Source organism: Chlamydomonas reinhardtii, chromosome 8 (assembly GCF_000002595.2).
Source record: "Chlamydomonas reinhardtii strain CC-503 cw92 mt+ chromosome 8, whole genome shotgun sequence".
Lineage (NCBI taxonomy): Eukaryota > Viridiplantae > Chlorophyta > Chlorophyceae > Chlamydomonadales > Chlamydomonadaceae > Chlamydomonas > Chlamydomonas reinhardtii.
In genome coordinates, this window is record NC_057011.1 from 691220 (window position 1) to 703611 (window position 12392).

Sequence of the window (12392 nt, forward strand, 5' to 3'; positions counted from 1 at the left end):
AGTACGGTACGTCAAAATACGCTTTCAATACGCGCTGCCAAACCCACACATGTCGGGATGCTTGGATGTTGCGCACGGGATTCGAGCCAGTTTCAAGCCGTTCACGCGCTTTCTGATATGCAGGTAACATGGAAAGTCAATGACGAGGCCACCAGGCGTGACAATTAGCTAGAACCACTGGTCGTGGATGCCTAGAAAGTCCAGAGGACAGACTTACGGAGCAGGCGATTCGACGGGGGCCGGGAAGGGCAGGGCTGACCAAAACCCGGCCCAACGCTCTTACCTGAGCCCTAGCCGGCTATTCCAATCAGGTGCAGCATACTTTCACATATCTATCTTACTCGGTCCATGTCGTCCAGCAGCTGTGCGCTACGCGGCCAAAGCGCAGTCTCTTACCAGCTTTCCGTGCGTTCGACAGTGGATTATATGCCATACTTGTTTACAATCTGCAATCTATAGAGGAGATGGAGGGAACTTGAGAAGCGGAGGCAGCGGCGAAGCTGTGGAGTCCTTGAAAGCAAACAGGTCGCTCTCCAGCGATGTCGACATGCAATAACCTATTTGGCTTTGAGGAATACAATGGCCAGTGCGAATTCTTCGGGGAGGGTAAGCGAGACATCCTGTGTTTGGGCTCCAGCAGTCACTTTGCTTGGCTGACGACCAATCCAACTTGCGTCAACGTGTCTTATAGGCCCTACAGTTCTTCCTGAAGGGCTAGGTGAGTTGACCGACAGTCTCGTCATGTGTATTCATGTTCCTTGGCGACCAGGCTCTGCGTGTTGCGCTGCCGTGTCGAGGTGGTGGATTGCTGACGGAGACTTTGGTAATTAGCGTGGAACGGATGGGCTCGCTGATGTCAGGGTGGGGGCTGGTCGTCTCACTCGCAAGCTGGTGTGTTTCGGCAGGATGGTTCATCCTTGTCGGCCTCGGCGCGGTCTTCGCTTGCGTGCCCACGGCCCTCATCTGGTTGGACCGGTGGGTCGGCAAAGGGCAGGTCAGGGACGGCTAGGGTTAAGGCTTGGGTGTGGTGGGGGTAACGGAAGAGGCCACGCGCCACCAGGCGGGAGGGTGCACCAGCCGTGGCGGGGCCACGATCGTGCATCGGGACTACTCCACGTCTATGCGCCTGAGCTCCAAAACCTGTTGCGTGCCATGCGTACTGTAGGCGGTTCGGAAACTTTGGGGCTGACTCGGAGAGCTTCGCCACCGCCGGCCGCAGCATCAGAGCCGGCCTGACCGCCTGTGACATCGTTGCCAAGTGGACGTGGGCCGCCACGCTGCTTCAGTCTACAAACGTAGCATGGAAGTTTGGCGTAGCAGGGCCCTTCTGGTATGCAGCAGGTAGGCATGCATTGGTGCTGGTGGGGCTTGGTTCCGAGTCCGGGCATGCAAGGACAGAGGGCGGGTGGGGCGCGAGTGACCGGGTAATGAGTGCGCAGGAACCTGTGCGGCGGCACGCCGAGTAGTTGACAATCTGTATGTTTGTGTCGGGGGCATATCGCGTACCAAACCCTGCGGTGCCAGTCTCCTGTGTGACTGTTGCTGCCGCCCCATCGGGGGCCGCCGCCGCGTTGGGCCGAGCGTGGCGGGGAGGGATGTGGTGGAGTGCGGGGCGGCGGCTCGGGGTTCGGTTCGCATTGTGAAGCCCAGGGCCGCGCTCTCATTCCTTAGACCCCACGCCGCAGCGGGCTCCTCACCCCCACACCCGCCCTGAACCACCCGCCCTGAACCTGTGACGCGACCGGGCCTGACAGGGTTCCCTTGGGCCCGTGACGCCCGCACGTCAACCGTGCCGGTTCTTTAGCGTGCAGTGTCCCAATGGCCCACACGGCACCATCACTCCCAATCGACCAGAGGTCCCGTAACCTAGATGCCGACGGCAAGGGCCTGCCTCTGAACCCTATAGGTCACAGAACTGGGCCCTTCCACGGTTCCACCCCCAACAGCCCCGTAACAGCGGTTTGGCTGCCAAGGGTGCTGCAGCACTCCCGCCCACACCGCTCTTGCGCCTACCGCCCCACCCATCCACAGGCGCCACCGTGCAGGTGCTGCTGTTCGCCATCCTGGCCGTGGAGATCAAGCGCAAGGCCCCCACCATCCACACCTTCCTGGAGATCATCCGCTGCCGCTGGGGCACGACCGCCCACGTCGTGTTCACGTGCTATGGCTTCCTGACCAACATCATTGTGACTGCCATGCTCATTCTGGGCGGTGCCGCCGTGATGGAGGCCTTGACCGGCGTGTCCGTGTATGCTGCTTCCTTCCTCATTCCTGCCGGTGTAGTGATGTACACGGCGGTTGGCGGCCTGAAGGGCACCGTGGTGGCTGAGTGGCTGAACGTTTCGGTGATTTACATAGTAATGTTGATCTTCATGTTCCAGGTCTACGCCACTAACCCAGATTTAGGATCCATAGCAACCGTATACCAACGGCTTGCGGTGATGTCAATTAAGTACCCGGTGGCTGACAACATGGGCGGCTCCTATATGACCATGTTCTCCAAGTCTGGCATCATCTTCGGCATCATCAACATCATCGGCAACTTCGGCACCGTGTTCGTGGACCAGTCCTACTGGCAGGGCGCCATCGCCGCCAAGCCGTCTGCAACGTACCGTGGCTACCTGCTGGGTGGCCTGTGCTGGTTCGCCATTCCCTTCACCTTTGCCACCACCATGGGCCTGGGCGCCCGCGCTCTGGACCTGCCCATTACACTGGAGGAAGCTAACAAAGGACTGGTGCCGCCGGCACTGGCCGTGCACCTAATGGGCCAGGGCGGCGCGTTCCTCATGACGCTCCAACTCTTTATGGTGAGCTCGCGGCCCGGATCTGGGGCGCAATGGGGTCTGGGGCGCCAAGGGCTGGCGCGTGGGCCAGCGCCACGCGCTGGCGCTTCGTTACTCGTGCTTATGATAAAGACTGGATACTGTTTGGTCGGTGAAGACTGAAACGTTTTGTCTGCAACCCCCTCATGCCGCAATGCCCCACGCACAGGCCGTGACTGCCACCGCCTGCGCCGAGCAGATGGCCGTGGCCACCATTGTCGCCTACGACATTTACAAGCCCTACATCAATAAGAACGCAGACGGACGGCTGATGGTGAAGCTGCAGCGCATAACCATTGTTGTCTACGCGCTTGTGTCAGGCTGCGTAGCGGTGATTCTGCTAAAGCTAAACGTGTCGCTGAGTTGGGTATACATGTTCATGGGGATTGTGATCGGCTCGGCCGTGTTCCCCATCGCCGCCTCCCTCACCTGGGCCAAGTGCTCCGCCACCGCGGCGTGCGTGTCAGCTGTCATGACGACGCCACTCAGGTGCGGTTTGAGAAACCAGGGGACGCGGCCGTCACCGACCGGCCGGCACCCTCAAGCACTTAACACGGCTTTGAACCTACCTGACGCCTGCCGCCGGCGCCAGCTGCCTTGACTAGTTGAACCCCTGCAGCCCCATGCCCACTTGCCGTTTGGTGAACCTGAATAACCTGACTGACGCCTGCCACCTCGCATGTCTCCCACTGCTTGCGCCGCACAGTGTCATGACCTGGCTAATCGTCGCCGCAAAGCTGAACAACGGCGTCCTCAGCCTGAACACCACTGGCCAGGACTACCCCATGCTCGCCGGCAACCTGGTGGCGCTCTTCCTGTCCATGATCCTGTGCATCATCCTCTCCTACATCTTTCCCCAGGTATGAGGACTGGCAGTCCCCTTGAATGCGCATGGTGTTTGAGGTTGGGGATGGGTCTGGTGACGCCCCAGCTTATGGTCCTGAACTGGCTGCTGCCGTGCTGCCTCTGTTACTCCACCTCCTGTCTCTGAACAACGCGACTGCCCCTGAGCTTGTATATATATGGATGGCTCGTCCTCGCTCCCTTCTTCTGCTCCCAGGACTTCGACTGGGCCGAGCTGCGCAACATCCCGGTGTTGGACTCGGACCCGAACGCCGACCCCAACAACTTTGATGGAGACGACTCACCGCAGGCCCTGAACAAGGTGAGGAACGTGGGGCGCGTTGGGGGGCAGCGCGGCGCGGCGGGGCGCGGCGGCGGTGGCGCGGTGCATGGAGCAATGCTGATAGCGTGTTTGCATCTTGGGACTGTACCCGAGAATTCGGTCGCGGTCTTGCAAAGCGGGGAGCGCTTGCCCCGCAACTGCCTGTGCCTTGCCGCGCCGGGGCGTGTTCCGATGCTCTCGGAGTTTTGGCTGGGCTTGTCTGTCCTATGCTGGCGCCTTGTGCCTTGTGACATACAGTGCGCCCCGTGCCCACTGCTGCCCTGTGCCCGCTGCTGCCCTGTGGCCTGTGCGCGGCAGGTGGTGCGGTTCACCTGGATCACCAGCGGCATCCTGACGCTGCTGCTGCTCATCCTGTGGCCCTGCCTGGCGCTGCCGGCCATGGTTTTCAGCCAGGGCTACTTCACCTTCTGGGTGAGCGGGAGCGGGGCGGCAGCACTGGGGGGTTGGAGGAGGGGGCAGCGCGAGGAGGGGAAGCGGCGGGGGGTGCGATGATGATACAGAGAAGTGTAGCGAGGAAGACAGCAGGCGTAGGGGCGCGCATACCGATGAGCGACCGGGGGGGAAAGCGGCCTTTGCCGTGGCGCGCGGTGTGTCGGGGTGTGGCCACGTGCCATGCCCCCTATTTGCCGTTGCCACCACACCCGCGCAATGCTGAGCGTCCTGTGATCTCTCCCAGACATTTCGACCCGCGCCCTCTCTGCACCCCTGCTCCTCTTGGCCCGCCGCCTGCCACGCCTCCTGACCCTTGGCCCCCCTCTCCTCCCGCCTCCCTCCTCCCTCCGCCCTCCTCCCGCCTCCCTCCGCGCAGGTGATGATCGCCATGATTTGGGGCATCGTGGCCTCGGCCGTGTGCATCATGCTGCCGGTCATCGAGGCCAGCGACCTGGTGGCGGCGGTGCTGCGCGGCAAGCGGCTCGCCTCCAACAGCTCGGCGCACAGCAGCACGCACGCGCAGGCCGCCAAGGCGCACCCGGGCCCCGGCGGGGCCCCCGCGGCGGGAGCAGACGGGGGGCCGGGGGCGGCTGCCGCCGCTGACGCGGCGGCCGCGGTGGCGGTGGCGGTGGACGGCAGCGGCGTGGAGCCGGTCAAATCGCGGTCTCGCCAGGCCCTCGTGAGTGCGGTGCTGTGCGTGCAGCTGCCCACCTCGCGGAACGCGCGCTCGTAGCTGCCGCAGCGCTTGTGGGGCTGCCGCAGGCAGCGACCTGGGCGCACGGCCAGCCCTCGCGCCTGTAGCGGAGGCTAGCGGCGAAGCGTGCGCACTGCAAACCAGGGCGCGAAGCGGCAGGGTGCAGCGCGCCCGGGGGCAGTGCGCTCAGTTCCGGGCTGGACAAGGTCGGGGTATTCAGTCTTCTGATCCTGTCCAAGCACCCACGCCCGTTCCGAGGCTGCCCACGTACCCACGCCCTTTCTCTGGGGCCGGGCGCAGGATTGCAGGCCGGGAAGCTTCTCCCGCTGCCGATGGCTAGTGTACAAACGAATGACGGCGTGACCTGAGGGACAGATCCGGTCACTGCACAATGCAAAGGCGACGATACCTGTACGGTGTGTGGGGCCAAGCAATGAGGGCTTCAGCCTTGGCACACGCATGGTCAACATCCCATATGCAATTGGAGCGGCGCGACAGGCCGGCGGGCGCGGCCGCTGAGAGCCAATGTATGCGCGTGCAGCAGCTGCGGCGATTACTGATGTTGACACTCTGCAGGCACAAAGCCCATAAGGGCTAAGGCATATGACTGGCGTGCAGTCGTAGTTTATTGTTGTTGTGACCTTTGTGGTTTGTTGCGGGGGCCAGCTAGCGTTGCAAAGGCGCGCGGCGGCACGGGGTGCTGTGGGGCTTTTGGGCGCGAACGCGGGGCGCCGGGGCGACATGACAGGGCAAGGCCGCGGAGCATTGTAGTGTGAATGCAGCAGGGTCTGCCACGTAATATTCTTTCATCTTATATGCATGTCGATGGTCAGGCATAGTTTACGGACAGGTGTGAGGTGGGAATGATGGGCGCGCAATCTATACAGGGTGGACCGGCTTGGGGCCTCCATGCGGCTCCCTGGAAGGAGCAGTGCGTCGGCACTCGGCATCTGACAGAGAAGCCTTTGGGCGTCACAACGAACGACAAAAAGCATGTGCGAGGCATCCAACGGATGTCAGATCTAATGATTTTATTGCTAAAATATGTATGGTGGCATGTGACTGTTCCATTGGCGTTAGTCCATAATGGGTGCTGTGTGGGTGTGCCACTGCAGGTTGTCTCGCATACGGTGGTCAGGATGGGCCGGGCTTGCCGCGCTTACTGTTAGCACAGGCTGCATGAAGTATAGGTATGGCACTAAATGTATGTGAGTGCAGTGTTGGAAGGGGCTGCCTGGATGGAGTGGCTGTTGCGGTTGATGCGACCCTCCTGCATTCGCCAGCTTGCTTAGGCAGAAGCAGCTGTGGGTGCATGTGGGCCAGCCGACAGGTTTGTGGGGAGGACCGTGTAATCCCGTCTTTGCAATTGCAAGCGAGGAAGCCCCGATGCCAGTGCGCTGCCGCTGACTGGGTAACCCAACGCCGCATCCTCCCTTGCGCGGAGCACTGTGGTAAATATTGCAGCCCAAAACAGCACAGGGCTACATGGGGTTTACTGGATGAATCATCAATGCCTAGCCTGTATGCTGCCGAAGCGTCAGCACAGTTGCAGAAGAATCTCCGCAAGAAAGTTCCCGACACGCCCAACCCCGCCCCCTACACCCTTGCATGAAACCCACAGTCCGATGCTGGCGCTCGCTCCATCAGCCACAAGCTCAAGGCGTTGGATGATGCCCTTACTTCCCATCTCTCATCACCTCGTGCCTTCCTTACTCCATGCCATCGGTTCAAACGATAAGTCGGCTGGCTGGCTCACAGCCTCGAGTGCTAGCCGCTTCACCGCTTGGCTGGTAGGCAGCAGGCCAGCTGTGCATCACCTAAATATCGCCAACTTCATCGCCTCAGCAGGCCTCAGCATCACTCAAGCAGGAAGGCTGCCGTCCGTCGAGCTATATATATTTTCGTACTTGTTGTTGTTGTTGGGTCGCGGGGCGTCAGGGCGCATCCTCCTCCGGCAGGCCCACGAGGGCCGCGCTGACGCGCCACAGGTCAGCCGCCAGTCGGGGGTCTCGGGCCGCCGCCTGGCACGCAGCACACAGCACACAGCACACAGCACACAGCACACAGCGCAGGGCGGGGTGAAGGTCGGGGTGAAAGGGGCTGAGCGCGTCCGGTTTTGCCAGCGGAATGTGTGCAGGCGTGCACACATACATGCGGCGCGTACGACAAGCCCGCCTCGTTGCGCCCCTGGACATGCGCCATGCGCCCGAACACGGTACCTCACAAGCCGCCCATGTCGTTTGAAACAAACCTTACTCATCGTCAACTGCAACTCACCGAGGGCTGCATCTCGCGGCAGCCGTGTAAGAACAGCGGGGTGTGACCGCCCGCCGAGCCCCTCGGCGTGAGGGACGACGTCACGTCCAGGTCGGGGCTGCTGGCGGCGTAGATTACCACCTCTGCGCCCTGTGTGGTGGGCACGGCGGTGGACACTTGGAGCATGAGGCTGGGGTTTAAGGGACGGCGCGGGTGCTGGCCAGACAGGCGGCAGCGCTGCGGTCCGTATTGATGTCAGGTCCGCGTTCCTGACTGGAACGTACTCTAGGTAACGCACTCCGGAACAGTGCGGTCCTGGAACGTACTCCAGGTGACGCACTCGGTGCGGTGCCGACCCCAACGCAGCGCACCCACCTGCGCCGGCGTCTTGAACAGCCCAAGCGGTCGGAGCGGCGCCTTGAGCCACTGCGCCCACTCCGGAAGCAGGTACCTGTGGGTTGTGTTTGGCGGCGTGCACGACACGTCGGCGCCTACACAACCGGGCCGGGTCCTAGCCGGGATGGCTCATGAGTCATGACTTGAGAGGCGCGCTGCACAGCCCACGCACGCTTTGACGCGCACCCGCACCGCCTAGGCGAGAAGGCCGAGCAGCAGGGGTAACGACCTCGGATGCCGGTCCAGCACAACCGGGCGCCCAACCTTCTGCCCCGCCCCGCTCCACCCCGCCCCGCGCCGCCCCGCCCCGACACCCCCTCACCTGAAGATGCCGGTGTCCACCAGCCCCGGGCTCACGGCGGTCGCGGTGATGCCGTACCGCCCGCCTGCACCTCCCCCTCCCTCTTTTCCACCACCGCCCCCGGCGCCGTACCGCCGCTGCAGCTCCGCTGTGAACAACACGTTACAGAGCTTGGAGCGGGCGTACTGCCACCACCAGTGCCGGATGTCGTTGGCAATGGCTTCCGACCCCGGCGGCCCCGTCACCAGCGCCAGCCGCCCGCCGTAGTGCGCTCGACTGGCCACGTTCACGACACGCCCGCCGCCGCCACCTCCAGCCCCTGCTCCTGCTCCTGCCGCTCGGTCCCCGGCCCCGGCGCCCTCCCCCTTTCCAGATGAGCCGCTGGCGTCACCGGAGCCGGCAGCGCTCCCATTGGCCTGGGCGGAGGTGGAGGCGGCGGTGGCGGCAGAGGCACACGCTGGCGCCGGCGACGGCAGCGGCGGCGCCGCCGTCATGTGCGGCAGCAGCAGCCGCGTCAGCAGGTACGGCCCGAGGTGGTTGGCGGTGAGGTGGCGGTCGGAGCCGTCCGGCGCAGGCGCGACGCCCATTACGCCTGCGCAAGCAAGCGAGAGCGGTTCAAACGAAAGGCGCGGATCCAGCCGGTTTAGTTGCAATGGGTAGGTGTCACCATTTGCGGTTGTTTCTACCGAACGTGAGGCGGGTTGGCGTGCGTACATTACCGCTGGTCAAGAGCCCGCGGCCCTCACCCTTGGAAGTCTCAAGCACACACATCTATCGCTGCAACCCACCCGCGTTGTTGACGAGCACATCGATGCGCCCGCGGCCAGCCGCCGCCTGGCTGCGGCCATGTGGAGCCCCAGAGCGGCCGCCAGCACTAGGGCCAGCTGCTGCTGCGGCGAGCTCGTCGGCTTGCTGGGCGGCGAACGCGCGGATGGACGAGTGGTCCTGCAGCGCATATGCCGTACGCAGGTGCCGCGGCTCATTGCTGTTTGCAACATGGCGTTGGCATTACGAGCTGGAGCTGCTTGGCGCGGCGCAGGGACTCCTGAAGTTGATCGCATATGTCAACGTCTCCCGTTGTGCTCGCGCGCACATGCGCCCATACACGGTACACAGCCGTGATACGTAGAAGGTCACTGAGGCGCCCTGTGCGTGACTGCAAGCACACGGAGCTCCGTGTTGCGTGGGTGCGTTGTCGCGCGCGCCCCTCACCTCCAGGTCCAGGCGGCGGCAGGCGCAGCTGCCGGGCAGGCCCTCCGCCTGTGCAGTGCACCACGTAGCACACACGAGTGACCGAGCAAAAGCATGCTGACCACCATTTCACATCTCACGCACACACGCGCGTGCCCGCGCTCGCATCAAGTCGCGGGCCTGCAATGCCTAGATTCCACAACTAGACGCACAACCCTCGAAGCACAAGCATCGCCACCGAGTTCATGCAATCATGCCTTATTGCCTAGCCGCCGCCCTGTGCGGCCAGATTGCCGTCTGCAACCCCATGACTGGGCGCGCATCGCCCCAAGCCCAGCCCTTTTTCGGGCCCCTGCCCAGGTCATCATCGGCCCGCCCCCCCTGCCCAGGTCATCATCGGCCCGCCCCCCCTGCCCAGGTCATCATCGGCCCGCCCCCCCTGCCCAGGTCATCATCGGCCCGCCCCCCCTGCCCCGGTCATCATCGGCCCGCCCCCCCCCTGCCCCGGACATCATCGGCCCGCGCACCCGCAGTCGCTCCGCCGCCGCCTCGCATGCGGCCGTGTTGCGGCACGCCATGACCACGTGCGCGCCCCGCTGCATGAGGCCGCGCGTAACCTCAAACCCTGTGGTGGTATGAGAGCCCGGATAGGCAGCGGCGTGTTGGGACAACGACAGAAGGCGCGAGGGCCGGAAACTGCTTGCGACAGCAGGACGTGCGTGTTGGCACGCCTCGACGACCCTCGTGGGGTTTGTGACGTACACACCAACCCGCAGCTAGCTGTATGGGCTGGCTCGCGTCATGCCCCCACGCACCGATGCCACTGTTGGCGCCAGTCACAATGCAGTACTTCCCCTCCATGCCGCCGCCGCCGCCGCTACTGCCGCCGCCGCCGCCGCTACTGCCGCCCTTGGCGACCTGTGTGGCCATCGTGGCTGGCATGCGGCCGCCCCTATGATTGCAACTGCTGCGCTGTTTCGCACGCGTACGTAAAGCCGCGGACAGACGTAGCTGTACAATGCCGGCGGTTGCGACCCAAACTGCCGCTGGCGTTGCTGCTGCTGCTGCCGACAGGTGTACCTTGCCGGGGCGGTGCTGCTCTGTGCTTCCCTCCCCTGCTCCACGGCAGCCCTGCGCCGCCCTGTGCAGCCTCCGTGCCTTAGGACATACAAGGCCACCGCGGGAAAGGCGGTGCTGGCGCGGCGTCACGGCTACCGTGGCTGCCGCTTTCGTGGCAACCTGACCGAGGGCGACGTGGCTCTGGGCCCCCTTGGTGACGCAAGGTTTTGTCTTGAGGAATAAGGTTGTTGCACTCGTTTGCACGGCTCGCGTTCAATTTGCAGTGCCGACGTTATTAAGCAGCAAAACGATAGTTGCGCAAGAATGTTACATGCCGAAATTTCAGCATAGCCGCTTTCCCCCGAGGGCGCGCTCGACTCTTGATACACCAGCACGTCTTCGCAGTAGTCTACACAGCTTGATTGGCACCAGTAGTCCAACATGCGGGGATGGGCGTTTGGCCCGCCCATCCGCGTTGGCTTTTTCGCTGCCCATTTTCACGTGCGCAACACCCGCAAGGCTTCCAAACTTGGCTCTAGCTATCGACGAGCAGCAACTGTGGTGAGCTCAACATATTTGTCAGCTGTCTGCAAGCCAGGCCTGACGCCCTCGAACTATTTTTACAAACACAGAGGAACTCTCCCAACGAGCCAACGGTCATCGTCCTTCCATTTGTGAAGAAGTTTGAACAACTCTCAGTGCAGCCGCCGAGCGCCACGCCAATTGTGCCAAAAATGTCTACCGAGACCGCCAACGGGAACGGGGTTCCCAGGTCCGCATCCTTCCTGGACGTTCGGAGCACTGTAGAAGCCGATGTTCCGCCCAGCAAGCGCGCCAAGACTGCCGCTGTCGTTAACCTGCTGGAGGGCCGCAAGGCTGTGCAGGTGCGTTGCTTTTCCAACGCCATCATGTATTTCATGCATATAAATGGTCCAAATGGCGTAATGAAGCCCCAGATCTGCATTTGGGTGGCGCTGGGCGAAGTCGTCTTGGTACCGGCCGCGTGCATGTCAGGCGCTCTTGCTCTGAGCGCCAACCCAGATGGCTGGACGTGAGCTAAGATAGCGCACGAGCGCCGGCTACTGATATGTCTAGCGCAGGCAGCGTGCCTTTAGCGGAAACGTCGTCACGTGGAAGCGCGCTTTAACGGGGGCCGGGCACCCACCTGCACCCTCGCTGATGTGTGAAGCCCGACTGCATGGAGGTGGAGGGCGTCGGCCCGCTGCAAGCTTATCAACGAGAGCTCCCCGGTGTTGACCGACTGGGGGTTCGGTAGCGGCAAGCCCGCTGCACTTACTCCCCCAGGCCGCGCGCACCCAGCCAGCTACACGGCACCCCAGCCACCTACCCACCCATCACCACCAAATCCACACCCCAACCACCACCACCCGCCCACCAAACGACCAAACCAAACCCACACAGGAGTCCGAGAACGAGATTGCGGAGGTGGTGATTGTGTGCGAGCCGGAGCAGGCCAGCCTGATGATGGGTGGGCTGCACCCCCGCGGATCGCTGTACGAGCGCCCCGTCAACATCGACGTGGCCAAACAGCAGCACGCCGAGTTCCGCAACGTGAGGGGCAACGAGCGGGGGAGGGGGGGAGAGGAGGAAGCGGGGTTGACACGGGCGTGAGGGGCAACGAGGGGAGGAGAGACGGAGAGTTTCTGTATGAGGCGCGAGAGGCACCGAGGGGGTGGAGAGCCGGAGAGCTTCTGCATGGGTGTGAGAAGACCGGGGTCACCTGACCGGGAGGAGGAGGAGGAGGATACCGGAGGATACCCACATGGGAGACACGCCCGGTCCGCGGCGGGGCCAAAACGCAAGGTTGCGTGTGATGCCCAACCCCACCCCACACTCCCCATCCCCCACCCCACCGCCCCCGACGAGTTCTCCCTGCAGCGCGACTGTTTCCGTACGGGATTGGTTCAACGTTAACCCCCACCCCTCACTCCCCCGCCCCCCACCAGGTGCTGCGCGCGCACGGCGTCAAGGTGCTGACGGTGCGCGAGATCCTGGCGCACAACGTGGACACAAACATGAGCGCGCGTGTGGATC

General features: G+C 63.3%; 3 protein-coding genes across 4 annotated transcripts in view; 2 read left to right on the forward strand and 1 right to left on the reverse strand.

Moving 5' to 3' along the window:
* Window positions 1–303: 303 nt before the first annotated feature.
* On the forward strand, window positions 304–6502 carry CHLRE_08g360250v5 (uncharacterized protein). The gene is made up of 10 exons (XM_001702257.2): window positions 304–606; window positions 692–718; window positions 906–975; window positions 1166–1341; window positions 2032–2807; window positions 2992–3311; window positions 3529–3682; window positions 3883–3987; window positions 4306–4419; window positions 4817–6502. Exons 1-10 carry the CDS (start codon window positions 540–542, stop codon window positions 5171–5173), a joined length of 2166 nt encoding a protein of 721 aa, XP_001702309.1. The 5' UTR covers window positions 304–539; the 3' UTR covers window positions 5174–6502.
* Window positions 6503–6504: 2 nt separating this feature from the next.
* Window positions 6505–10740, reverse strand: CHLRE_08g360300v5 (uncharacterized protein). Its single transcript, XM_001702273.2, has 8 exons — window positions 10094–10740; window positions 9806–9903; window positions 9300–9347; window positions 8876–9032; window positions 8109–8679; window positions 7766–7841; window positions 7412–7540; window positions 6505–7155 (listed from the first exon to the last, which is right to left on the reverse strand). The coding sequence occupies exons 1-8, from the start codon at window positions 10206–10208 to the stop codon at window positions 7069–7071; spliced, it is 1281 nt and encodes a 426-aa protein (XP_001702325.1). The 5' UTR covers window positions 10209–10740; the 3' UTR covers window positions 6505–7068.
* Window positions 10741–10850: 110 nt separating this feature from the next.
* Window positions 10851–12392, forward strand: part of CHLRE_08g360350v5 (uncharacterized protein) — a 6782-nt gene continuing 5240 nt past the window's right edge. The window contains exons 1-4 of one of the 2 annotated variants that reach the window (XM_043064801.1): window positions 10851–10898; window positions 10970–11221; window positions 11760–11909; window positions 12305–12385. In XM_043064801.1, the coding sequence (XP_042921802.1) occupies window positions 11072–11221; window positions 11760–11909; window positions 12305–12385 (381 nt within the window). In that variant the 5' untranslated portion in view covers window positions 10851–10898; window positions 10970–11071. Of the gene's footprint in view, window positions 11222–11759; window positions 11910–12304; window positions 12386–12392 lie in introns of both variants that reach the window. The other variant, XM_043064802.1, reaches the window with a different exon arrangement.